Here is a 26314-nt window from a genome sequence, read left to right as displayed (position 1 = left end):
AGGACATGAAAAGGAAGCCGGGTTTATTTGGAGCTGGTTACCATAGTTCGCCAGGCACTGGCTCCCATGACTCATGTTCCTCCCTCGAGCAGACCACCCTCACTCCCTACCATAAACCCCACAAGTCTCAGCCCATTGCAGCAGTAATTCAAAGCCTGGGATCTCACCAGAGCACTCTGGTCTGGGCGTGGATGAGCTCCTCAAGCTGCATAGACATTACCCATTCCGTCCACACACCCAAGGTGTGGGATGGGTGTAGGATCACTGTGGTAGGCATGCTCTTCAAAAAGGGGAGAACAGTGCAGGAGGATACAGGAGTCACCCATTGTCCCCGTTCTGAAATCTAGTCAGGCACGTGTTGGTGTTTCCCTGAGCAGGACTCCATGCCTGGGAGTGAGCCTCTTTCCTTCTTGCTTCCAGGCTCTGAATCCTCCTTTTTTTCCCATGAAAGGTAACCTGAGCCTTGAGTGGACCAGTTTTCTCGGCCTGTTCCTGCTGCTCTTCATTTTCTGTGACCTCAGACCCTTTCGGTTCAAGCAGCGTTTATGACAATGACAGTACAATTGTCTTGAAATTGCCGTGGGCTTCCAATGCTTCTTGTGGGGTTTACTCCATTAGACAAAAACCATACCCTGAATTGCTCCAGGAGAAGCCTTTCTCTATGTTGGTTTCTTCTGAAGCTGAGGGACAGCGCCCTTAATGTCTTTGAAGCTCTACTGTCAGGTGGCCAGGATCCGTGAGGCACACCCATAAAATCCTTAGAGTTCTCTGAGGCTGCACCTTTGAGCTTCTACGGTCTTGGTGCAAGATCTGTTGTCCCCTCAGTCCCTCTCTAGGCCATGATTTCTCATCTGTGTCCTGGATTTGATCTTTGCCTAGAAGTGACTTCTTAGTTTTGACATTACTTGCTATCTGGGGAGGCCAGGGATTTTCAGTTGAGCAAATCCTGGCTCCTTGTCATCTATCAGTTTCGCCTTTACGTCATCTGTCCTCGTTTTCCTGCGAGCAGCAGTCAGAAGCCAGGCGGCACCATCACTGTTCTGCTAGAAACTTCCTCCGCTCGATAGTGCTATCCGTGAGGCACATTACACTTGCTGTGTTACACCTGCAGCGGGGTCGTGACATTTTCTCTGTTTCCCAGCAAGGATCCATTTCTCCCAATTTCCAGAAATAGTTTCCTTTCCCTGAAGCCTCACCCAGTCTCCTCACAGGCCATCAGACTTCTGTCCAGTCCCTCAGAGTATCTCAGACACGTCACTGACACACTCCTCAGGGTCCTTCCAGCTCCTGCCCACTACCGCTCCCCAGGTCACGGCAGCGCCCCTCTTCCAGAAACCAGAATCTGCACTTGTCACCCTAGAGTATCGTGGCTTTACCTCAGGTTCTGTGGGTAATGCTGCGCAGGAATGCTGCGCAGCGCTGGCTTGGGATCTCATGAGATCTCAGTCAAGATGGCAGCCAGAATTGGGGTTGTCTGAAGGTTTGGAGCCGGAGGACCCAGTTCTGGGGTGCCCCATTCAGGTGGCACAGAGTGCCAAGTGGCCTCTGTTCCTCTCCGTGTGGGACTCTTCTGAGTGCTGCTTGAGTGTCCTCATGACATAGTCTCTGGCTTCCCCCAAAGTAAACTCCCTGGAAGAGCAAGGTGGCAGCTGCCGTGCCCTCTGCAACCTGGGCCTCAGAAATCACAAGCTGTCACTCCCACAGCACCTCGTTGCTTTGCCGGGTGGGGCCCATTCATTAAGTGGGGCTCTAACCAGGAAATGAGTGACTAAGAGGCGTGGATCACTTGCGTAAGTCACTTAGCCTGTCTTGAGACAGCCTTCCTCAGGGCATGGTTAGGAGGGTTCGAGGAGATCCTGTGTCTCATGCGCGCAAGTGCCAAGTGTGAACACCAGTAGCTCTGACTGACGCTGTCTGTGCTCGTTTCCCCCTCAGGCTGCCAGGAGATAGCAGAGGAGTTCCGTGCCCAGGAGATCGACGGGCAGGCCCTGCTGCTGCTCAAGGAGGACCACCTGATGAGCGCTATGAACATCAAGCTGGGGCCTGCCCTGAAGATCTACGCCCGCATCAGCATGCTCAAGGACTCCTAGGGCTGGCCGGCGCAGCCAGGGTTCTGGCCCGGGGCTCCTCCTCCCGACTGAGCAGAGCCAGACAGACATTCCTGAGGGGCCCAGATATGGGGCCAGTCCGAGGGAAGGGCTCTCCCTAAGGGGCGTGGCTGGTGAGGAGGTCTTGGCACCCCCTCAATGGCTCTCAGGGGCCTTTCTTTCTGTGGGAGGGGCAGAGAGGTAGGTGGCATGGAAGATGGGGCTTTATGCTTGTAAATATTGATAGCACTGGCTTCCTCCAAAGTCCCAATACTCTAGCCCCGCTCTCTTCCCCTCTCTCTGTCCCCCATTTTCCAGGGGGTATATGGTCAGGGCTCCCAACCTGAGTTGGGTTACTTTCAAGGGCAGCTGTCGGGCCTGGATCGAGGCCTTGCAAGCCCTTGCCTGCCTTTCTCCCACTTCTCTCTCCGGGCCTGGCTAACTCTTCCGTGGCCGGCTTCTCCCCCTTCAGCCCGTTTCTGAAGCAGCCAGGGGTTCTCCCCCTTCACCCTCCACAGGTGGAGAGAGAGAAGCTGGGCCCGGTTTGGCCACGCCTGCTGGCACAGACGCCTTAACGCTGTGTGTGTGACTGGATGACTGTGTAGGAGCCTGGACTGGCAGATGGGCCCAGAGCCACCCTCTGGCATCTCCAGGTGTTCTGTAGCAAACAGCCACTTAGTGCTTTGTCCTGGACTCCACTCAGCCTCAGGATGGGGAATAGAAAAGAAGGGCAGCCTCTGTGCAGAGAGGCGAGATCAGAAAGCGACGAAGATCAGGAGGTTTTCCTTTCCAGAGTGGGCATGCTGTCTCCGAAGTCCTTCCCACACTGTGAAGTGCCCCCGACTGGCCTGCTGTGCCGCAGATGGCATTATGGGAGCTGCTGCGGGCTGGGCCTCCTGGCCTGCCTGCCCACCCGCCCGCCGCCTTGGGAGCCCCAGAGTGGGGGCCCAGAGAACGTCTGAGGGCAGAGAAGAGCTGGGGTGACGTTCCCGTGAAGAAGGCAGCCTTGGGCCTCCCGCTTCCACACTTCTTGGTCTCTTGAACTTGCTAGCAGTTTGAGCTACCTGCGGAGGAGGCAGGGCAGGAAGGGCGAGGGCCTGCCTCTGACTTTCCCTGTCCTCGGAGGCTCCTGGGGGAAGAGCAGGGCTCTCCCCAGAAAGGGGGGGGGGGCACCGTTCTCAGCTTGTTCTATTCCCCACTCACACCCCCAGGCAGGGTTGGAAATGAAGGACTTTTTTAACCTTTTGTTTTTGTTTTTTAAAAATAAATCTGTAAAATCTGTTTCTTTGCTTTTCTCCGCTGGCTCCTTCTGATCCAGGAGAGGGATGGTTCCCTGGGCTGGGGGAGGGACAATCTCCTTAACTAGACCGCGTACCCTCCACACTTTGCAGGGACCAGGTCATCTGAGGGTGCCCTCAACCCCATCGAGAAACACAGACACAGCCTCATTTTCACAAGTGGCCCTTGGAATGGTAGCCTCTAGAGCCCCTCAGCTCTGAGCCCCTGTGCCCCACCCACTTCCCACAGGGGAGCCGTAATGCTGCTGGGCCGGGGATGTCTGCAGCAGAGAAGGCAGAGCCCAGACTCTTCCATCGGCAAGTACACCCCCTCGGTTGTTGCTGTCGGCAGCTCCCGGTCTGGGATGAGCACCCTGGGGATGGCTCTGGTTCACTCTGCACTTGCTGAGCACTTTTTGGATGCTGGGATAGCTCATTGTTCGAGTCACTGTCCTCACTGAGGTGACGCTAAGCCTTGAATAAAGAAGAAGGGGGCACTGCAGACGTAGGCAGCCACGCCAAGGCAGAGGTGGGCAGGGGGGACGGTTGCAGATGTGGGATGAGAAATTGGGTGGGGTGGCCCAGATGGGTACGGCCAACAGTGGCTTGTGTCACCCTGTGCCACTGTGAACTGGGCCACATGGTGAGCAAAGCAGCCTCTGCCCTGCGTGAAAGCCCCTTACACTCCTGTTCATACCCCTGGGGAGGGGAAGAGGGAGGCAACCTGGCCTCCTGCACCTTCCCTTCTCTGGGTTTTTCCTTAAGGCTGTGGTTCTGCCAGTTTAAAATGTGGGTTTGAGGCCCCACTGAATCAGTCTCCAAGGGCGGGGCCCAGGAAGATTAGGCACAATCACTTTTAGGATTTGATAATACCTCTGCGGAAAGCCAGTTAAATTGTAACTAGTACCTGGAGGAGGAGGAGGAGAAAAACCTGCGGGTGATTGTGATGACCCAGAGGGCAGAGCCGGGACTGGAGGGGTTTCTGGGCCAGGGCCTGGGGGGGCCAAGCCCCAGGGAAAGTGGGAGGGTGCGGGGTACTGCTGGGCAGGCGCCCCGAGGTCCCCGCGGGTGAGGGCAAGTCTCTGCACCCTGGAACCCCCTTTTCTCTTCTGGGGAAAGTCAAAGCCAGGCCTCTCCTGAGTTTGTTCAAACACCTGTGGTGAGGGACAAGGGCACCAACTCCTCCGAAAAGAGGCTGTGGTGCCGTCGAGGGGACTGACACAGGCAAACACCGGTGCCATTCCTTCTCTGCGTGTGAAGGGCGATGCTTTAAATCCAGGTAGATCTCCCCACTTGCGAAAGCTCATTGTTAGGCCACTTTACTTTTACAAAAGACCTACACGAGTCCCTATTTTCATGGACCAAAACAAATCCCAAGGTTTTTGCTGTTCTGGGGGGAAAAAAAGGCAAAAAAGTGAAAATAGCTAGTTCAGCGTCTGTTCAGCAGCGAGCCGCAGATGGAAGCCTACGCTCCTTCCCCGGGGCGGTCGGCATCCCAGCCCCCAGGACTCTGCCTCCCCTTGTTCCTGTGTCTGTTAGCAGGGTATGTCCTAACATAGCAGAAAAGCCCAGGACGGGTTACCTTCTGGGTCTGGGAACCCTGAAAGCACTCTCCGTATAAATTAATGATGAAATTAAACCGTCGTCACTTTACGTCCTTTCTGCTTATGGAAGTTTCCAGAAAGAACACTTCTTTCAGAGGGCAGGAAAACCTGCATTTACTCCTGTTGCTTACACTTTGCATAGAATTGTGCAGACCTTTTTTGGTCACGAGCCACGGTTTAGAAAAACGTTTCCCACTCTCATACGCGCACTTGAGTATAGGTATTCGAAGCAACAACTTCACAAAACAATACCTACCCTTATGTACATTCTGATATTTTCCTTTCAATTCCCTTCCTGTTCATACCTTTTAAATCTTGGTCACGATCCATGATCTGCAAAACTGATTTCTGAAGGGCTCACAATCTGCACTTTTTAAAAAAATCCTGCCCAGTGTAAACCTTACGGAACGGTTTCATATCCTCTATCTTGTGCGGCTCTTATCCTGTCCTGGGCGACTGGCATATGCACCCCATTTTATGGTGAGTTCTCCAAGGTCATACTCAGGCGACCAGTGCCCTTGAGATCTGGCTGAAGCTCCGTGCAGAACAGGATTTTCCCTGGATGGGAAATACCAGAGCCCGACCCACAGACCTTTCCCAGGGCTCCAAGACACTGACCCGCCACAACAGGGACCCTCGGGCAGGTAAGAGAAGTCAATACAAATTAGCTCAGAACCTCGGGCCAACCAGCGCTGGCCTTACTCAGATCTACCTTCTTCCAGGTGATTGGCGCCAAAGGGGCTCCAGGCCCCCACCCCATCCTGGGGCCAGCTTCCTCCAGCAGGCACCGCCCCCCCCAAGGGAGTCCCTCTCCAGGCAGTTCTCTCTGCCCGCTCCTGTGGGTGTGGTTTCTGACAGCTGGCTTGGAGCTGCTTTGTCCCAGTCACCAGGAACTGGTCATTTCTACCCTGGCTCCGAGCTGGAGAGTTCTTCTGGGCCAGCTGTCTTCCCAGCTTCTCGAACATGGCTCTCAGGGAGAGACTCAGGTGAGTTGGAGACACTGCCCGTGTGTGGGGGAAGATGGGGCAGGACAGCAGACCTGAGAGGAGCCCAGCCTGGTGGCCAGAACAGTGAAGGAAGAGGCACAAAGGCCGGCCTGCTGAGTACCAGCTGAGCCATGGTGCTCCTGGGAGAAGGGGACTCTGAAAGAGGACCTTGTTCAAGGGGTCGAGACAGTCAATGAGGCAGGGTGCGGGGTGGGGGACGACACTGCATCATGAGAGATCTCGTGGATCTTGTCAGGAGAGCTGGGTAGCTCCTCTTGCTTTCCCTAACTCCGAGCCCCCTTGGTGAGCGAAAGGAGGAAGACCTAGGGCTGTGGCCCTCACCATAGCCAAGAGCTCTCTCTGGTCCTATTGGGACTGACCGTCCACGATTGAAACTTATTCCCACTTAAGAACTAATGGTTGATCTTCAGCCCCTTCTTGAAAGCCAGGAGGCTGTAGAGGGCAGAGCACAGGGCAGGCTTGAGGGACCACCTTGTGCAGGTGGGAAAGGTGGGGTGAAGGGGGTGCCTCTGAAAACAGCTGAGCAAGGTGTGTGGGAGTATGGGACAGGCAGAGGCCCCTATGGACTAAGGGCTGCTGAGCCGGGGCCTGGGAGGGGGCAGTGGGAGCTGGCAGGTGCCTACCACAGGCCTAGATCCGGGCACCCTCTGAGCCCTCACCCGCGCCAGTTGGGGCCCGCTCCACCTGGCTGCCCTGGCCGAGGCCCAGCGCCCAAGATAAGCATCAGCTTTCCCCACCCAGGTTGGGAATGGGCTGGCTAAAAGTTCAAGACACCTGGGGGCCGAGAGAGGTTGATTCCAGTCTTTTCCTGTCCCAGTAGCTGACTTTGCCCTCTGGGGGTCTGTTCTGGGGGTAGTACTGCCGCCCTCCCTCCAGCGGCCCCGTGAGGTGTGAGCACGGGAGGGGAGAGAAAGTTTTCTGCAGGGGACACCAGTGGGAACGTGAGGTGCCTTGGGGGGATAACAACACAGCCAGAGACCCCTGGGAGATAAGCCTCAGGGCTGAGCGGGGCCTGGTCTTAAGGAGCCCCAGATGCTATGTTCTGGCTTTGGAATCAGACCTCGGTTCAAACCTCAGCTCTGCGGCTTAACCAGCTGGGTAAGCCTGAGCAAGTACTTGAACGCTTCTGAGCCTCAGTTTCCTCATAAGGTGGAGACAGTCAACAGCATCTCCTTCAAGGGCCTGGGGGAAGACCCCCATGAGATAGGGACAGAAAACACTCAGCAGGCAGAAGGTCTGCCTCCTAAACAATGTCCGGGATTATTTGTAAAGAGTGTAGACTTAACACAGAAGCACACAGTCTTAAGAAAGACTGGGAGTCTTAAGAAAGCTGGGAAAGAGAATGAGAAAACCATTCGTTGCTTTATTCCTTTGCTAAACAGTCATCACTACCACCAGCCACCAGGCAGGCTCTCAGGTCTGGCACCGAGAATATGAAGTCCAAGAAAAGAGGCGCGCACAGGCTGGTGGGGCAGAGGTACAGAGTCTGGCTGGGCATGTGCTGGAGGAGAGGTCTGCCTGGGTCTGAGAGGCACCTGGTGGCAGGTGTTGGTGGGGGCATTGAGGAAGGCGTCACAAGGAAGGTGGGTGTTGGGAAGTATCCTCTGGAACTTTGTGGTGATTGGTAGGAAAATAAGAGCAAACACCACAGAGGTGGGGAAGACACAAAGGCAAGTCAGACACAGGAATCCCAATGAGAAGCAGTGAGGCGGGAATGGCTCTGTGGGGTGGGGACAAGGGAGCTTGTGGCTCTGGCAAGGAGGCAGAAGCCGGAGGACTCGGTAACTGACAGCTGTGAGGGGAGGGGAAGGGGCCCCACTCAGGTAACTGGGACCAGTCACAGAGAACACAGGACGTCATGATGTCATTGACCAAGATGGAGGAGATGTGAATGGAGAGCAGGGTTCTGAGGAAAATCGAGAGTTCCCTTTTGGCCATTAAATATGAGGCGCCCTGGGAGACACCCAGGTGGAAAGAGCATGTGGTACGAGTCCCCCCAAGTGTCCTCTGTCACTGGACCCATGATGCCCAGAACAGTCCCAACAGTGATTCGGCCCCTTGCCAGGTCCGGGAGGGAACTCTGATCAAGGGTGTGGTTTAAGACGACTTTCGGTCTTTTCCCTGTGCTCCCAGCCCAGAAGGGAGTCTTTCAACCCTGGCATTTCCTGAGTGACTGGAACGTGTTTTGCTCTTCCTAATAAGCCATGTCACCACGTCACAGCTGAGTTTATGCTAATAAGGTGACTTAAGGTAGGCCCCTCCATAGCCTCAAGATGGGCCCAGTCGCCAGAGAGACCCAGGCATTAGAGGCTTGGAACTTTCGGCCTCACCCTCACCTTGAAGGGAGGGAAGGTGGGGCTGAACACTGGGTCATAAAAAGCCCTGAACAGCAGTGTTTAGAAAGTTTCCGGGTTCGTGAAGGGGTCCAAATGCTCCAAGGGTGGCGTCTTCCAGCTGTGAGGGGACAGACGCTCCCAAGCTCTAGACCATTCTGGACGTCCTTCTATGTAGCCCTTCACCAGGTTATTCATAAATAAACCAGGAAATGCGAGTAAAGTGCCCCCCTGAGACATGTGACCTGTTCTTTGAGCAAATTATGGAACATGAGGAGGGGGTTGTAGGAACGCCGGAGGTGAAGTGAGCCAGAGAAGGAGAGGCAGCCCTCAGGGTGACTAGAACACGAGGTGGTGAAGCCGGACAAGAGATGAGTGTGAAGAAACAGACATTCATTTCTTCCGTTAGACAACATTAAAAAAAAAAAAAAATTCCACTGAGGAAATTTGAAGATCCAATTGGCTTTCTTTAATGATTCATGAACCGGGCAGCATCTCATCTCAGCAGACAGAAAGGAGCTCTGAGGAGCCTTACAAAATGGAAGGCTTTTATAGGCAGGAGGGGATGGGGGGAGGGAGCTTCTAGCAAAGAATGGACTATTTCCAGCAGGGTCACTTTCCTCTGGGGGAAGGCTCGGGGTCTGTCAGGCAGATGACCTCGCTAGGGCTGACCAGGTAATTCCAGACTGACTGGTTAAAAGATAGATTCCTGTGAGAAATTGGAACTGAAGTTACGTTAGATCCTGAATGTTGGTTGGCTGACGGGGGCTGAGTGTCTGTGGCTCCATTTGGGGCCCGCTGTTTCTTTTACAACAGTTCCCTCCTTTTGATCGGATTCTTGGTTTAATGGAGATGAAACCGTAAGGCGTGGGTGCCCTTCCCAACCGTCCCTGCGAAGCTCTCCCGCCGCTTGCTGTTGCTCTGTGTGAACTCGCAGGTCATGACGTCAGGCTCACACTGTTTAAGTTAGACGTTCACAACATTCTTAATGCCCCGGTCTCAGGGAGATCATTTGCTTGGGGGTCAGGCCTTCGAACGTGCCTGTAAAGCTTCTGAGAGAGGACAGTGCCCCAGGATTACTACTGTGATTATCATCTGCGGGACACTTCTCTCGTCTAGAGAACGCGCAGGAGGCATAGGCCCCAAGACCCAAATCCATCAAAATCAAGTAAGGTAAAGTAAGACCCCAAGGAAGGGTTTACCTTTTTTTTTTTTTTTTTTAAGATTTTATTAATTTATTTGACAGAGAGAGACCACAAGTAGGCAGAGAAGCAGGCTGAGAGGGGGGTGGGAAGCAGGCTCCCTGCTGAACAGAGAGCCCGATGTGGGGCCCTGTGATCATGACCCGAGCAAAGGCAGAGGCTTAACCATCTGAGCCACAAGGGGTTACCTTTGTAAGCCAAATGGCTTGCTTGGCGCCCTTCCAGAAGTCAGTTTTGGCTTCCCCAGAAGTGTTCATCCCAGGGCAGCGGGAGGTGCTGGGCACAGCCCTGACTCTGTGTTCAGCTCAAAGTTCATCAAAGGCTGCCCTATTATCAGAAACAGCTCCCAAGGGGCGCCTGGGTGGCTCAGTTGATAGAGCATCTCTGCCTTAGGCTCAGGTCATGATCCCAGGGTCCTGGGGTGGAGCCCCACATCGGGTTCCTTGCTCAGCGGAGAATCTGCTTCTGCCTCTGTCTCTGCCCCCGCCACCCCCCATGCTTCCTCTCTTGCTCTATTCTTTCTCACTCTCTGGCAAATAAATGAATAAAAACTTAGAAACGAAAACAACTCTGGCCAGAGAGTCTAAGGATTTTCACTGTGCAGCTAGTGCTCCAGCCCTGGATTTTTGCCACACTTTCAAGAGTTAAGGAGAATGACCTGATCACAGCCTCATTTGTATTCACTCCTAAACCAGGGAGTTAGGGACCTGCCAAAGGAAGGAAATCCTGAATCACAAAAGCCGCCCGGTAGGTCCTTTCTAACTTAATGATGTAAATGTAGGGGAGCTGACCAATGGGGTGTCTGGGTTTGCTTGTGACAGTTAGGGGCACAGTTACCTAACTGTGAAGGGCCTTAGAGAGGGTGCTTGCCCCTGTAGGCATTCAAAGGCCCAAAGGGGATGATGAAAGCTGCCACAAAGACAGACCCTGTGGGAGCACAGTCCACTTCCATGAAGGTGGCATTGTGAATGGATTCTGCCTTCATGGCCAGACCAGGGTTTTTAAAGACAAATCCAGAAGTCTGAAAGGTTACCTCCCTTTCGCAATGGCCCAGGAGATACAGATGAAGGTGTTATCTTTCCAGACCAATGCTAGAATAAAGGAAGGAAAGAAAAGAAGTAAGGGTTTTGTCCTGAAAGTAGGGAGTCTTGATCTGGTGCCTCGGGTGGGAGCAGTCTGCCTGGATGTAGGCTACTTTTCCTTGTCCATGTGATTTGGAGGGTCCCCAGCATCTGTGCAGACCCAGCGGCCAGGTGGAGCCTTCTTTAGCTGTGAGCTGTGTACCCAAGGTTCAAGTCCCTGAAGTTTGGCTGCCATCGGGGTAGTGAGGAGGACCTGGTATAATCCCTTCCAAGGAGATTCAGGGCCATCTCTGGGCGCGGTAACTCCCAAGTCAGAAGGGCAGGAGAAACTTGGAAACATTCATTTGGAAAGTCATAGTCATATATTTGAAGAAAGTAGAAGAACTGAGGACCTAATTCTGTTTACAGGCATTTAACAAGATGTCAAAGACAATAAACAGGTTCAGAATCCAAGATCTACAAAGAGCAAACACAATTTTTCCCTCTACCATTACCCCTATTTGCCAAATATAATCACAGTTAAACTAATCTGTTTGCATTAAGTTGACCTGATTATTTATGTAGGTGCAGTAAGAATAGTGGTTGACCATTCAAGCCCGTCTTAAGACTGCTTTGCCGAAATTTTTCTTTTTTTTTTTTAAAGATTTTACTTATTTATTTGACAGAGAGACAGACACTGAGAGAGGGAACTCAAGCAAGGGGGAGTGGGAGAGAGAGAAGCAGGCTTCCTGCTGAGCAGGGAGCCCCACGGGGGCCTCCATCCCAGGACCCTGCGATCATGACTTGAGCTGAAGGCAGATGCCCAACAACTGCTGAAATTTTTCATAAGGGATCTCAGATTGAACTTTTTAAAGTCTCTCAGGCAGGAAGCCAAGCCAAAGACTCACCATTAAATTCTACCTGATATGCCTATAGTTCAGGTGAATTCCTATCAGTCAAAACCTTGGTAATATAACTAGTGCTTCCAATTGTGTCTTCTTATGAGAACAGATTCTCATAGAACTTAGGCAAATAACTAACTATAGAGCCATGAAAAGAACACTCAAGAGTTTCTGAATTCGGGAGGGGATCAGGTAGGAGAAAAAAGTACATGTTTCATCTTTGTCTACAAAAGTATACTTTACTGAATTGCTGCAAATCATACAGTTGAAGAGAAAAGGTTTCCTTAAATATGGAAAAACAAAATATTAAGGAACCAGCAATGTTTCAGATAAAAAGTCATAAAAAATAATCATACTCCTTGGTTATTCTGTCCCATGTCATTAATACATATTCCGTTTGAATCCAGTTTCCCTATTAGTTCTGAAATTTTTTTACCCATTTCAGTTTTATGGTCTTAAAGTTATTAGAAATCTATACTGAATCTCCTCAAAGCTGAAACATGTTTGCAAAAGCATCACAGTAAAACTGAACCATCTGTAAATGACAAAAGACTTAAAAATGGCTGTGGACAGGGCCGCCAGGGTGGCTCAGTGGGTAAGCCTCTGCCTTCGGTTCAGGATGATCCCAAGGTCCTGGGATTAAGCCCCACATCGGGCTCTCTGCTCAACTGGAAGCCTGCTTCCCTTTCTCTCTCTCTGCCTGCCTCTCTGCCTACTTGTGATCTCTGTCTGTCAAATAAATAAATAAAATCTTTTAAAAAAAGACTTCTTTTAGAATTATATTAAGGGGGAAGGGGGACCCAGAATTTGTAGAAGATATCAAAGGGTTTGGGGGGCTTTTTGGTGGTTTTTTTTTTTAGAGGGGGAGAGGCAGGGGGAGAGAGGTTTGTAAGCAGACTCCACGCTGAGCGCAGAGCCTGATGTGGGGCTCGGTCTCCGGGACCCTGAGGTCATGACCTGAGCCGAAACAATCAGACATTTAACCAACCGAGCCACCCAGGCACCCCCGAAGATATAAAGAAGTTTTTAAAAACTTGATCAAATAAGATCATAGGTCGTTGTGAAGCATAATTTGGTTATCTGCTTACCCATAATGACGATTACAGGGTCTGCAGAGATTTACTGAGAGTTAAGGAGTCCTAAAACAAAAACAAGCCCCAAGCTTTCCTAACAGAGAAGTCTGGGTTTTCTTAAGTAACCAGAGATCTGATATGAGACACGGGAAATTATTTTGAGAGGACAAAATCTTTCATTTCCAGGCAGATCACTTGAAGGTAAAGGAAACCCTGTACAATCTCTTATCAGCGGCAGACCTATAGGCTTAGAAAACTCCATCCTTTTAACAGAGAGGAAACCAATTTTCATTTTGTACCTGTGCACTTTGGGGATTAACATTCATTAATTCATTTTTTAAAATGCATATCCATTCCAATCTTAGCTATCTTGACCACACATAAAATCCTTTTCCCAAGATTCCTTTTGTACACACCATCTGCCACCTTGTTTTTTACAGTCAGATCTCGTCCTGTTTTTCCCATTCCAAATAACCAGCCTTACTTGTAGGACAAAATTACTTTCTTTTCCCTCAACAAAAATGCATTTCCACTCCTTATACCTTTTCTTCCCGAAAATGCACATGCTGCTTTCGTTTCGTACAGAGAACTGTATTATTTCTTATAGCTTTAAACAATTGTGAATGGGCTGTTACTGGCAATCTTATGAATATGTTTCATATTCCTAAAAGTATTATGTTCTTCATAGTAAATTTTCCAATGTAGCACATGTTATTTTGTTTTGAGATGGTCTAGATATTCAGTGAGTTTGATTGAACTCATCACGTACCTTAGCAAAACTTTAAAATGTTGAGGAGTCAAAAGATTGTGGAGACTGGGAAGCCTGGGTGACTCAGTCAGTTAAGTATCTACCTTTGGCTCAGGTCATGATCCCAGAGACCTGGGATCAAGCCCTGCATCAGGGTCCTTGCTGTGCAGGAAGCCCGCTTCTTCCTCTGCTGTTCCCCCTGCTTGTGCACGCTCTCTCTCTCTGACAAATAAATAATAAAATCTAAAAAAAAAAAAAATTGGGGGGGAAACTATTTGCTGAAAAGTTCACCTAGAAATTCTTGTCCCATTTATATCTGTTTAAATAATTGAGTCTAACAGATTACCCACAAAAACATCATTACAGACATCAAAGTTGGTTATCATCCTAAGTTTTTTTTCAGGCTGACAAATTTTTGTAACCGAGATATAAGCTTATTAGTGAAACCCAAGCAGAATAAAAGTTGTGTGTCTGTTTGGTATTTAATGCTGATAACTCTAAAGACGTACTTAATTAAACCAAACTTAAACTAGCTTTAATACTGAATATTTTCCCAGATCACATGAAGCTGAAAAGTATTTGGGTTATTTTCTATTATATTTTTGAGAATTTCAGGAATACTTACTTCATGTAAGTGCTTACTTTTTTTTAAAGCCAGTTAAGTCGAGCTCTTGTACAAATCAATGTGGTCGGTATGGTTTGTAATAGAAAATACACCTATCTAAACACTTTGATCATATAGACGGATGCAGAGACCTTATAGCTTTTTCTTTTTTTTTTTTTTAATTTTAGCCACAAGGGGCACCTGGGTGGCTCAGTCGGCTAGGTGCCCAACCCTTGATTTCAGCTCAGGTCACAATCTCAGGGTCATGAGATAGAGCCCTGGGTTGGGCTCCATGCTGGGCATGGAGTCACTCAAGATTCTCTCTCCCTTGCTCTAAAAAATAAAAAATTAAAAAAAAAATAAAATTTTAGCCAAGAAACCAGTATGGTGATGTAAAACTCACTAGGTTATAAGGGAAGAGTTGGAACAAGTTAATCTTACCTGCTCAGATGGCTGCAGCTTTTTATTCGTCTTCATGGAGAAGACACTTAAGATTAGGATTTGTCCTTGACAAGTAATCTAATAGAAGCTGTGGACTAGATTTGGGGCAAGGGAATGTCCATAGCAGTTTCTATGTTTTACAGACCTCTTTCCTCCTTTTCTCCCCACTTCTGTTAAGAATTACAGTTGGGGGCGCCTGGGTGGCTCAGTGGGTTAAAGCCTCTGCCTTCAGCTCAGGTCATGATCCCAGGGTCCTGGGATGGAGCCCCGCATCGGGCTCTCTGCTCAGCAGGGAGCCTGCTTCCTCCTCTCTCTCTGCCTGCTTCTCTGCCTACTTGTGATCTCTGTCTGTCAAATAAATAAATAAAATCTTAAAAAAAAAAAAAAAAAGAATTACAGTTGATCCTTGAACAACATGGCTTTGAACCATAAGGGTCCACTTACAATGGATGGATTTTTTTTTCAGTAAGCACGGTACAATACTGTAAATATATCCTCTTACGATTTTTTAAATAACATTTTCTTTTCTCTAACACTTACTTTATTGTAAGAATACAATATATAATACATACAACATATAAAATATGTGTTAACTGTTTATATTATCTATTAGTAAGGCTTCTGGTCACTAGTAGGCTATTAGTAGTTAAGTTTGGGGAGAGTCAAAAATTATATGTAGATTTTTACAGCCAGGCCGGTCAGGGCCCCTAACGCCCTGTTCAGGGTCAAGGGTACTTCCTGCGGTTTGCATTTCAAGGAGATGGCCTAAACCGGAAGACAGTCCCTGGTGAGGATCAGGTAGAGCATTTACATCTCAAAGGCACAGGGAGAGAAAGCAAACTGCTCCTGGAAGGACACGCGTTCCCTAAAGCCAGAATTTTTACAGCACTCATAGGCCTTCTGAGACAAATAGGAGCGAGATTAATTGTTAAAAGGTGCGTTTTGATTTGATTTGATTTTTTTAAATAATCGCTGCACCCAATGTGGGGCTCACTCCCCAGAGATCAAGAGTCACGTGCTCTCCCAACTGAGCCAGCCAGGTGCCCGTTTTATTTTATTTTTCAGTAAATGCTATGCCCAGTTTGGGACTTGAACTTGGGACCTGGAGATCAAGTCCCATGCTCTACCAACTAAGCAAGTCAGGCCCCTCCCTAGAATGGGTAGACTTTGACTTGTTTCTGGAGCTGCAATTTCTGGTCTTGGAAAGATTTGTGGGCTAAGGATAGCTACTTGATTTTTGTTTTTTGTTTTTAAGATTTTATTTATTTATTTGACAGACAGAGATCACAAGTAGGCAGAGGGGCAGGCAGAGAGAGAAAGGAGGAAGAAGGCTCCCTGCTGAGCAGAGAGCCCGATGCGGGGCTTCATCCCAGGACCCTGGGATCATGACCTGAGCAGAAGGCAGCAGCTTTAACCTACTGAGCCACCCAGGCGCCCCAGGGCCGCTACTTCTAACTCCTCAGAGAATTGAGTTGTAGCCTGGAAGACATCCAAGGACTGACATGACCATCCACCTATGCTGGAAAGATTTTCTTTCCCCCCAGTACATTAGCTTAAGGAAGGAGATCTTTTAAAAAAAAAAGTCATCTGGCTCTGAATATCAGCTTCCAATTTGGCCAAATTTATGACCACAGACTACTAAATCCTTTCAAATATTGGGCCACCTGGGTGGCTCAGTCAGTTAAGCATTTGCCAGTGGCTCAGGTCATGATCCCAGGGTCCTGGGATCAAGCCCCACACACAACAACCGCATGAACCCAAGAATTATCCTCAACAAGGGTACAAAAGTTATTATCTTCACAAGATCTAGAGCCATTCCCAGAGATAAATAACCAGTGGCCTGGATTTAGAAAGGAAGGAACAATGTGAAAACTTACTTTTTTCTTTCTACCAGGTACTAAGAGATCCAGGAGAGCTGGCTCTAGTAAGAATATTCTCATCTTGGTGGCGCCTGGGTGGCTCAGTGGGTTAAGCCGCTGCCTTTTGGCTCAGGTCATGATCTCAGAGTCCTGGGATCGAGCCCCGCATCGGACTCTGCTCAGCAGGGAGCCTGCTTCCTCCTCTCTCTCTGCCTGCTTGTGATGTCTCTCTGACAAATAAATAAATAAAATCTTTAAAAAAAAAAAAAAAAGAAGAATATTCTCATCTTTAGCTGCCTTCTTCTTCCAGTCTTTCCCAGGATCCCACTTGCAGGCCCCTGGAGTGAGGTTTGTTTTTTGAAGTAGGCTTCATGCTCAGTGTGGAGCCCAACACGGGGCTTGAACTCAACAACCCTGAGGTCAAGACCTGAGCTGAGATCAAGAGTTGCATGCTTAACCAACTGAGCCACCCCTGTACCCCGCAAGTGAGGTTTAAAGTAGAGGGTGTCGTTCCAGCACCAACCAGAATTTGGCCAGTTGTTAAAATTAGTTTTAACTTTAGTTGCCCCTTTCCTGTTTAAAGGAATTGCTGGTAGAAGTATGGGAGAATCCCTTGGAGATCTGTGAAGTCCGGGAGGGGCCAGTAAGGGGGCCCACCTTTGGGGGTAGATAAAGGACATTCAGGTTGATGTTGGAAATTTTGCACAGGGCCTTTGAGGACAATGTCTCTTCCAGCTCCTCCACTGATGACAACGGCGACATCAGTCCCTGAGCCAGTGTTTTAATGATGGGCCCCTGGAAGGTACAGTGTGGGAGACCCAGGTGCCCTTTTAAGTCTCTGGCCTTGCAGCCCTTACAGCTAGAAGACAAATGGCTTAGTAGACTTTTATGATCTTGTATCTAAATTTTCATTGGCCTTTTGCAATGAAAAAAAAATTTTTTTTAATGAAGCTATCCTGGGATCTTGAAGCCTTCGAGAAGCTTCTGTATACCAGTTAAAATAGGTATCCCAGTCATCCCTGGATGACTCAGTGGGTTAAAGCCTCTGCCTTTGGCTCAGGTCATGATCTCAGGGTCCTGGGATGAAGCCCCACATCGGGCTCTCTGCTCATCGGGGAGCCTGCTTCCCTATCTTTGCCTGCCTCACTGCCTACTTGTGATCTCTGTCAAAAAAATAAACAAAATCTTTTTTTTTTTTAAGATTTTATTTATTTATTTGACAGAGATCACAAGTACGCAGAGAGGCAGGCAGAGAGAGAGAGAGAGGAGGAAGCAGGCTCCCTGCTGAGCAGAGAGCCTGATGTGGGACTCGATCCCAGGACCCTGAGATCATGACCTGAGCCGAAGGCAGAGGCTTAACCCACTGAGCCACTCAGGCGCCCTAAACAAAATCTTTCAAAAAAATAAAATAAAATAGGTATCTATCTCATTCAGTTGGTTTGATTTGGGAAACCTCCCCCCACCCCACTTTTTTTTCAGATTTATTTGAGAAAGAGCAAGAGTGGGTAGTGGGGAGGGAGGAGAGAGAGAATGAACCTTAAGCAGACAAGCTGAGCATGTTGCCCAACATGGGGCTTAATCCCGCAACCCCGAGATCATGAACTGAGTAGCAATCAAGAGTGGGCCGCTTAACCAACTGACCCTCACAGGTGCCCTTGGGAGCCATGGGAACCCTTGCCTTTAAGTGCACTTCTTACATGAGTGATCTTGTCTACATGGAATGTTCTCCATAATGGCAACTGTAGTTCTAGGCTGCTTCAGTAAAATTGTGCCACTTCATAGATATCAATCTTTTAGTATTGTAGTTCTTAGACATGAAATGAGTCAGTGTGCTGGAAGATGGCACACTTGACTCTAGAATTTAAGGATCCCATTATCATTATTCTTGTCTCATAATAACAAAGCCTTGGAGTCTCTCAGAACCAAACTAATACTTGAAAGGGACGTGCTGCTGGACTGGGTAATTTGAGATGTTTTACACTGTTCCTCATTGCACAGAAATTTTCTTAAGGCTGGCAGGAGACCTAGTAACTCAACCTAACCTAACACATGAGTTTTGAGGTTAGGTGGCAAGTGCTGTAACAGTTTTTAAATGCTCGACCCATGCCCACCAATTTTTGGAGCTTTCTGGCTTCTGCGACTCCCACTAGCGACAGCCTCTATCTTACATAAGTGTTAACAGAAACCAAGTGACCACAGAAGTGGGACTGTGGACGCCAGCAGTCATCCGCAGTGGTGGACAGAAGGCCTCGTGTGCGCCACCAGCGATTCCCGGCATGAAAGTGGGCACTGGGGGAAGGCCTGAATCACAAGCCCAAAAGATCGGGGACCAGCAGCTACCACCAGCGGGCCCCAGTGCGGAATCTGGGGACAGAACCAAAGTGCTGGGAGTTCCAATCAAGTTGGGGGCGGGGGGGACTGCAGACTAAACCGAGGACGTGGGGCTTGGGTTCTGGGTGGAACCCTGTGCTCGCTCAAAGCTGACCAGCCCCAGACCAGAAAGCCAATGAGATCAGGAGTTTGATGTTAGGAAAGACGGTGGAGCTCAGAACCAAGGGGAACTTACCTGAGGCCCTCCCTCAGAAACACGGAGAAAGAGAATTCAAAAGGCTCACGGGTACCATGTCTGTGTTTCTCATTGTCCCCAAAGCCACCAGAAGTCTCCTTTGATCCTGTCGGTGCCACCCAATCTGTTAAAAAAAAAAAAAAAAAAAAAAGATTCAGCTGAGTACATTTGAAGATCAAATTGGCTTTCTTTTTTTTTTTTTTAAGATTTTATTTATTTATTTGACAGAGAGAGATCACAAGTAGGCAGAGAGGCAGGCAAAGAGAGAGAGAGGGAAGCAGGCTCCCCACTGAGCAGAGAGCCCGATATGGGACTCGATCCCAGGACCCTGAGATCATGACCTGAGCGGAAGGCAGCGACTTAACCCACTGAGCCACCCAGGCGCCCTCAAATTGGCTTTCTTTAATGATTCATAAATCAGGCAGCATCTCATCTGGACAGACAGAACAGAACTCTGAGGAGCTATACAAAATGGAAATCTTTTATAGCAGGAGGGGATGGGGGAAAGGAAGCTTCTAGCCAAGAGTGGACTATCCAAGCAGGGTCACTTTTCTCTGGGGGAAGGCGGAGAATCTCACTAGGGCTGACCAGGGAATTCCAGATGACTGGTTAAAGGTATATTTCTGGGACAAGTTGAAACTGCAGTTAGGTGCTAATTGGTTTGTTTTGCTGGTGGGGGGCTCAGCAGGAGTGACTCCATTTGGGCCCCATTGCTCCTTTAGCAACAACAAAAGGAACACCAGCTCATTGTACGGTAGAACGTGGCAGACGTTCTACGTGGTAGACGTATATTAAGTAGAAATTCCCTCCTCCCTTCACTCTCAGCCCCCCACTAACTGGTCCGTCTTCTGGAATCATGCCATCCTGCACGGCAGCCACCAGTGCTGTGTGGCTCCCAAGCACCGGAAATGTGGCTGATTCCAACTGAAATGTGCTACAAATCTAAAAAACACACTGAATTTGGTATTTAGACTTAGAGCAACACAAGAATATAAAACATCTTCACAATTTTGTATCGATTATACATTCAAATGATATTTTGGATATATTGGGTTAAATTAAAATTTATTGGGTTATTAAAATTCATGTCAGCTGTTTCACATTTTTTTATGCGACTACTAGAAAATTTCAATTCATACATGTGGCTCACATTCTCCTTTTTTTCTTTTAAGATTTTATTTATTCATTTGAGAGAAAGAGAGCACACAGAGGGGGAGAGGGAGAAGCAGACCCCCTGCCAAGCAGCGAGCCCAATGTAGGGCTTGATCCTAGGACCTGGGATCAGATCATGACCTGAGTCAAAGGCAGATGCCCAACTGACTGAGCCACCCAGGCACCTTGACATTGTTCTACTGAACAGTGCTGATCTCGATCTTTCCCTACATGTTTATAAAAGACTACCGATCTGCACGTCTGTAAGTGCCTGGGTACTCAGGTGTGGAACTTTCCCCTCCCAGAAGTGGGATCAGCCTCTGTATATACTGTTGTTCCCTTTTCCATTTACTACATCAGGACCTCTTTTCCAGAGAGTACACATACCTCCACCTCATCCTTTTAGGGCTTGCGTGTCTTTCCGTGGTATAGATGTGCCTAACTCAACATCCAGTTCCCTGCTGCTCAGCACTGGGGTTGCCGACATCCATTTGCTTTGAGCTACAAGACTGTCCTTGGTCTGCCCGCTGTGAGTCTCCATTTCTAGAGGTGGGAAAGCCAAGTCAGGTGAGAGCACTTCACGTGGGGTAGCGAGGGAGCTGGGCTCTGAAGGCTTCCCTGGACAGGGCTAAGAGGGCAGAGTCGGTCTTGCACACAGCAGGAAGCCTTAACACAGCTTTGTTGTGGTGGTTGTTTTTCTAAATTGCTAACTCTGTATTTTTCCTTCATTAAAAAAGCAATATAAGCACATTACAAACAACTGGAAGGGAAAAATAAAAGAAAACAAAACCCTACTGTAACTTACTGCCTCGACACTTTTAAGTTTTCCTTTTTTTAAGCCTTATTTTCTGGTGCATATTTTAATTCCTGCTAAATTATAATCATGCTGCCCATTAATTTTAGAACCTGCTTCCCTCCTCCCCCCCGGCCTCGAAGCTTCCTGGGTAAGCATTTTTCCATGTGACCACAGAGTTGCCAGTAAAGGGTGATTTAGTCAGTCCGTGGGCTGACTGCTGGGGCCTGTGCAGCAGCCCATGCAAGGCCTTCTCCGTGGGGCCTCCGTGGGGATCCAGCCAAGTCCAAGTGCCTCTCCTAAAAGAAACACACAGTCCTCCATGGATCCCTGCCCCTGAGCCCCTTTGGTTCCTGTCCTCCTCCCTCTTTCCAGTTGCATTTCTGGGAGCTTCCCAGGCCCCAGGCCCCCTGCCTCCACCACTGCACCTCGGCTCACTCCTCTCCCCACCCCACGGGACACTCAGGCCCTGGAACCATGACCAAGTCCTGCCCAGCCCACTACTTTGACAGCCCTTCATCACTGACTCCTCCACCCACCCCCACAACCAACACCCTGGCTCACATGGCCATTAGCCCCGAGGGCTGACAATGGCTTGGAGCCGACCCTCTGGCCTCCAGCCCTGCTCCCGCATCCCCAGCGTCCAGGCTTAAGAGCTCAGCTGCGGATAAAAATCTGACTGCACCACTCCCTGGGGAAAGTATTCAGGGCTCCCAGTGGTTCTCAAGATGATACCCCTTTGCGTGGAATGCAAGTTGGGGTGTGATCTGGCCTTGGCTTACCTCCCGCCTCCACTCTCCCCACTCCCCCCTGCACTGCACCCTGCAGAATGGCCCGCAGCGTGGTGCATACCCCAAGCTTCCTCTCATCTCTCACTTTTGTACATTGCTCGTTTTCTTCTCATAGGCCTCCCTCCCCGCTCTGCTGCCTTCTTGAGAGAGGCCACCTCCTCTTCCAGGAAGCCTCCCTGACTTCCTCCCCATTTTTCAAGGCTCAGTTGCCACCCTCCAATTTGTCCTCAGAGTATCTTGTATTTATACTAATTGCAGCCTTTACTGTGCTGTGTTCATCTCTTTGCCATCTGTCATCTGACCCCTTCCCTCTCTTCCTGACCACCCACATCCTCCTGACTCCATTCCCTGAAGATGAGATCTGTGCCTCGCTCACCTCAGAAGCTTTGACCTAGCAAGTGCTTGATTCTGAGCTTGTGCCTAGTAAATATAGAGTGAATGCCGGAATAAGCAGAAACTCATGAACATCTTCATGCACCAACTTTTTCCCTACTGAACAGGTTCCCAGAAGTTGGGGAGATTGGATAAAAGGGGATTCAATTCCCAGAGCTAAGGAGCTCCCCACAAAAGACCTAGCAGCCTTCACCCCCATGGGCAGCATGAAAGTGTCTACCTCACTGTATCCCTGCAGTGCTGCTCTTTTTCTTTCTTTCGAAAAAGCTCATTTTAGGGATGCCTGGCTGGCTCAGTTGGCTAAGCGACTGCCTTCGGCTCGGGTCATGATCCTGGAGTCCTGGGATGGAGTCCCATATCGGGCTCCCCACTTGGCAGGGAGTCTGCTTCTCTCTCTGACCCTCCCACTTCTTATGCTTATTCTCTCTCATACACACTCTCTCTCAAATAAATAAATAAAATCTTAAAAAAAAAAAAAAAGCTCATTTTACAGGTAAAACATGCCAACCTGTTCTAACTTGTACGTCTTTGGTTACTGGTGAGGGTGAGCATTTCTGCACTTATTTGCCTCCCGGATGCATTTCTTCTTGGAGGATTGGTCGTGTGATGGGGACACTGTTAAGGCAGGCGGGCATTTTCCAGAATGGCTTTGGGGGCCGTGTGGGGAGCTGCTGGGAGCAGAGAAACTGGTGTCCCAATAATCCCGGGGACAGGCGTGCAGGCAGAGTCGCTGGAGGGGCTGGGGGCACAGCAGGAGCTGAGCGCAGGTTTGGGGAGGGCATCGAGGAGGCCCGGTCAACCCAAGCTGGGGACTGACAGCAGACAAGGGTGAGGGAGAGGGAGGGGTGGGGAGCAGCCAGGTTTCTGGCTTGGCCAATCGAGCAAAAGGAGGGGCCATGTGCTGAGATGGTGGGCAGGTGGATGCAGGCACGCACACACCACCGCCACCGCGAGGTGCCTCTCCGAGCTACCTACTAGAGACACCTGCTGATGAAAAGCAAAGAGGGGTAGCAGAGGCGGCCAGGAGGCAGGAGCGTCTGACCAGGCAGGCTTCTTGAAAGAGACTGGGAGAGCCAGACTCCGGAAGGATTTGTAGGGCAGTGAGTGGAGTTGGGAGGATGTCCAGGGCATCGTGCGGGTCCACTGCGGAAGAAGAAGAGTAAGAACACAGTCAGAGTGTACCAAGCTGGCACTATGTGAGAGGCCTTGCTCAGACTGCTTGGCTTCATGCAATCAACGGCATATCGGGAAGCTGGGGAAAAGGGTCAGGAAGCCCTTCGGATACTGAGAGGGAAAAGCCTCAAAGACAATGGTCGGTGGAGGTAGTGGAAAGTGCGAGAAGCAGAACAGCCTATCTGCTGTGCTACCACGTTTATATTTGCCCGTACATGCACAGACCACTTCTGGAAGGAGGCCCAAGAAAAGAGTGGTACTGGCTTGCCTCCACGCAGAGCGGCTGAGAGGCTGGGACCAGGAAAGACTGCACTGTGTATACTCTTTTGTACCTCTGAATGTCTGTGCCATGCGAATAGGGTAGATCTGTATTCAAAACTAAACGTGAAACATTAAAATTACATAAACAATTTCTCATGTGTATGCGTGTATATAAATGAGTTGCTAATGCCCTTCCCCACCACCCAGGACCTGGAAGAGAATCTTCTGTTGGCTGATCCTCCTTGCGCTGGGCCTCCTAGGGCTGCTCCAGTATGGGCTCCCCATAGTCAGGTACAATCCCCCTCCCCCAGTGCTCAATGTGGGAACCTGCAGGGTCAGGGTTAAAGCGGCTCCTTCCAGGTGCGGGTGGGGGTGGTGCCTGTCTTGGCTGCACATTTGGCCTTGTGGGCTCTCCCTCCTTGCAAAGAGCAAAGTGGAGGGACCCTGAGCTGGCTGTCATGCCCCTCCCTCACTGCCGCCCCCACCCCACAGGCATCTGGAAGCCCTCATCCCCATGGGCGTCTGCCCTTCTGCCAGAATGGCCCTGCTGAGAGACAACTTCACGGGTCTCCTGAATCCCTGGTAAGGAGCCAACGCCCACACACCCTCCAGAGCTCTGGCCCAGTGGCCCTGCCCTCACATCCCTCACCCCAGCGGGACCGGGTTCTCCTTCCGGTGGCCCCATCAGGTCACACATCTCCCGATCCTCCTTATCGAATCTAGGCTAGGGATCTCTAGGGACAGGGGCTGGGACACAACCATTTGTGGGTCCCCAGGGCTGGGGTCACTTGCGCGCAAGTGAACGTGCACCCAATGGGTGGGTGAATGGACCTATCTCTCAATCCCTGCCCTGGCCAGGGCCCGGCCTGATGTTCTGACCTGTACCTCCTGGGGGGCCCCCATTATTTGGGATGGCACCTTCGACCCAGCTGCAGCCCAGCAAAAGGCTCTACAGCAGAACCTCACCATTGGTCTGACTGTCTTTGCTGTAGGCAGGTAAGGTCTGGGGAGGGGTGCCATGCTGTCCAGGCAGGAAGTAGAACAGGTGTGCATGTGAGGTAGGGGTGGGGAATCCCGTGGGCCACAAGATCCTCAAGTGAAGGAGTCAAAGACAGCACCTCTTGTCCCAGACTCCCAGGAAGAGGGCAGGACCGTTCGTTCTTTTCCCACCCAGGGACGATCCTGGTTATCTATGTAAGGGACTGAAAACAGCTGTTCTTATAGCTCCTGATTCTGTGGGCAGGAATTCCCACAGGGCTCCGTAGGAAGGGCTCTTTGCTGCTCCCCAGGGTCTGAGCCTCCCCTGGGATGGCCAACCGCTGAACACCGGTGGGGCACCTGTCTCCACGCAGGCTTCTGTGCAGCTAGCTGGGCTCCCTCAGGTCCCTGCGGCATCAAGGCTCTGACTTGGTAAGCGAAGGCTCGGAGCCCTAACGAGGCAAGGGCTAACGCCCCCAGTCGACCAAAGGGCCAGCACAGCCTCTGTGCTGCGACACCCTGTTGATCCAGGCAGGTAGTGGGAGCCCACGTTCAAGGGAAGGAACCCAGGGCCTCTCTGGGCAGCAGAGGCAAGCAGTCTGCACTCATCTGTGCCCGCCGGGAAAGCTGCGGTTGGAGAACTGCGGAGTGGAGCGGGGGCTGGCGCCGGGAGCCGGATCCTGGGTGGGCGCCGCGCTCAGCCTGACCCGCCCCGCCCGTCCGGCAGGTACCTGGAGAAGTACCTGGCCCGCTTCCTGGAGACAGCTGAGCGGCACTTCATGCTGGGCCAGCGCGTGGTGTACTACGTGTTCACCGAGCGCCCGGCCGCCGTGCCCCGCGTGGCTCTGGCGCCTGGCCGCCGGCTGCGCGTGGAGCGCGTGGCCCGCGAGCGGCGCTGGCAGGACGTGTCCATGCAGCGTATGCACACGCTGCACGAAGCGCTGGGCGGGCGGCTGGGCCGCGAGGCGCACTTCGTGCTCTGCATGGACGTGGACCAGCACTTCCGCGGCGCCTTCGGGCCCGAAGTGCTGGCCGAGTCGGTGGCGCAGCTGCACGCCTGGCACTACCACTGGCCGCGGCGGCTGCTGCCCTACGAGCGCGACGCGCGCTCCGCCGCCGCGCTGGCGCCAGGCGACGGCGACTTCTACTACCACGCGGCGGTGTTCGGGGGCAGCGTGGCGGCGCTGCGCGGCCTGACGGCGCACTGCGCGCGGGGCCTGCAGCGGGACCGCGAGCGCGGCCTGGAGGCGCGCTGGCACGACGAGAGCCACCTCAACAAGTTCTTCTGGCTGCACAAGCCCGCCAAGGTGCTGTCGCCTGAGTTCTGCTGGAGCCCCGAGATCGGCCGCCGGGCCGAGATCCGCCGGCCGCGCCTACTCTGGGCGCCCAAGGAGTACGCCGCGCTGCGCGACTAGGCCCCGGCCCCGCCGGGCCAGGATGGGGGCCCTGGAAGCCGTGCGGGCGCCCCGCAGGGTGGCGAGAGCTTGGACGCAAACAGCCCTGACCGCTTCGGCCAGGGGCCCGGCCGTGGGATCGTGGCGGTGGGAGGAGGGCCGTGGCCTTTGGGGAGTTTCTCGCTGGGAGGGAAAGATCCCCTTTCCCCCACTTTCTACAGGGACCGACGACGCCAGCAGCAGCGAAGCACACGACGATGGGGCAGCAGCGCCTTGGCCAGGCTGCCTCTACACCTTTCCCCTCTGAGCTTACTGGATTCGGCTGATGCCTCCAGGAGAGCCCGTCACCCACCGCCATCCCCAACCCCCTTTTTGATAAGGAGACTGAGACTGAGACACGAAAAGGGAACATAGCTGCCTGAGGACACAGAGAATCTGTGAATCAGTCTGGGCAGCAGCTGCACAGCCAGCCTTGGCTCTCGCTCTGAAAAGACAATAGCTTCTGGGCCAAAAGGAGAAAGCTTCCGCTGCAGGAGAAACGTGGTGGCATCTGAGTTCTTGGCTTTGCCCTTCCACCTCCCCTGCCCTCAAACACAGTTTGTACATATTTAAGTA

The 26314-nt window shown here is 51.1% G+C and overlaps 2 protein-coding genes across 6 annotated transcripts in view; both read left to right on the top strand.

Annotated features, from left to right (window-relative positions):
• The window catches only part of PHC2 (polyhomeotic homolog 2), a 112879-nt gene extending 109511 nt beyond the window's left edge, over window positions 1-3368 (top strand). For all 5 annotated transcript variants that reach the window (XM_013046274.2, XM_004740864.3, XM_004740863.3 and 2 more), the window contains one exon: window positions 1936-3368. In XM_013046274.2, coding sequence (XP_012901728.2) covers window positions 1936-2090 — 155 coding nt within the window. In that variant the 3' untranslated portion in view covers window positions 2091-3368. The remainder of the gene's footprint in view (window positions 1-1935) is intronic.
• A 97-nt stretch (window positions 3369-3465) lies between these two features.
• Window positions 3466-26060, top strand: A3GALT2 (alpha 1,3-galactosyltransferase 2). Its single transcript, XM_013046308.2, has 5 exons — window positions 3466-5954; window positions 23535-23618; window positions 23820-23909; window positions 24186-24323; window positions 25033-26060. Exons 1-5 carry the CDS (start codon window positions 5932-5934, stop codon window positions 25718-25720), a joined length of 1023 nt encoding a protein of 340 aa, XP_012901762.1. The 5' UTR covers window positions 3466-5931; the 3' UTR covers window positions 25721-26060.
• The last annotated feature ends 254 nt before the right edge of the window (window positions 26061-26314 follow it).

The sequence above is a fragment of the Mustela putorius genome, unplaced genomic scaffold, assembly GCF_011764305.1.
Source record: "Mustela putorius furo isolate JIRA1106 unplaced genomic scaffold, ASM1176430v1.1 tig00003853_pilon_pilon_pilon, whole genome shotgun sequence".
In the NCBI taxonomy this organism is placed as follows: Eukaryota; Metazoa; Chordata; class Mammalia; order Carnivora; family Mustelidae; genus Mustela; species Mustela putorius.
Note: the sequence above shows the minus strand (reverse complement) of the source record. Positions and strands in the feature narration are given on the sequence as shown.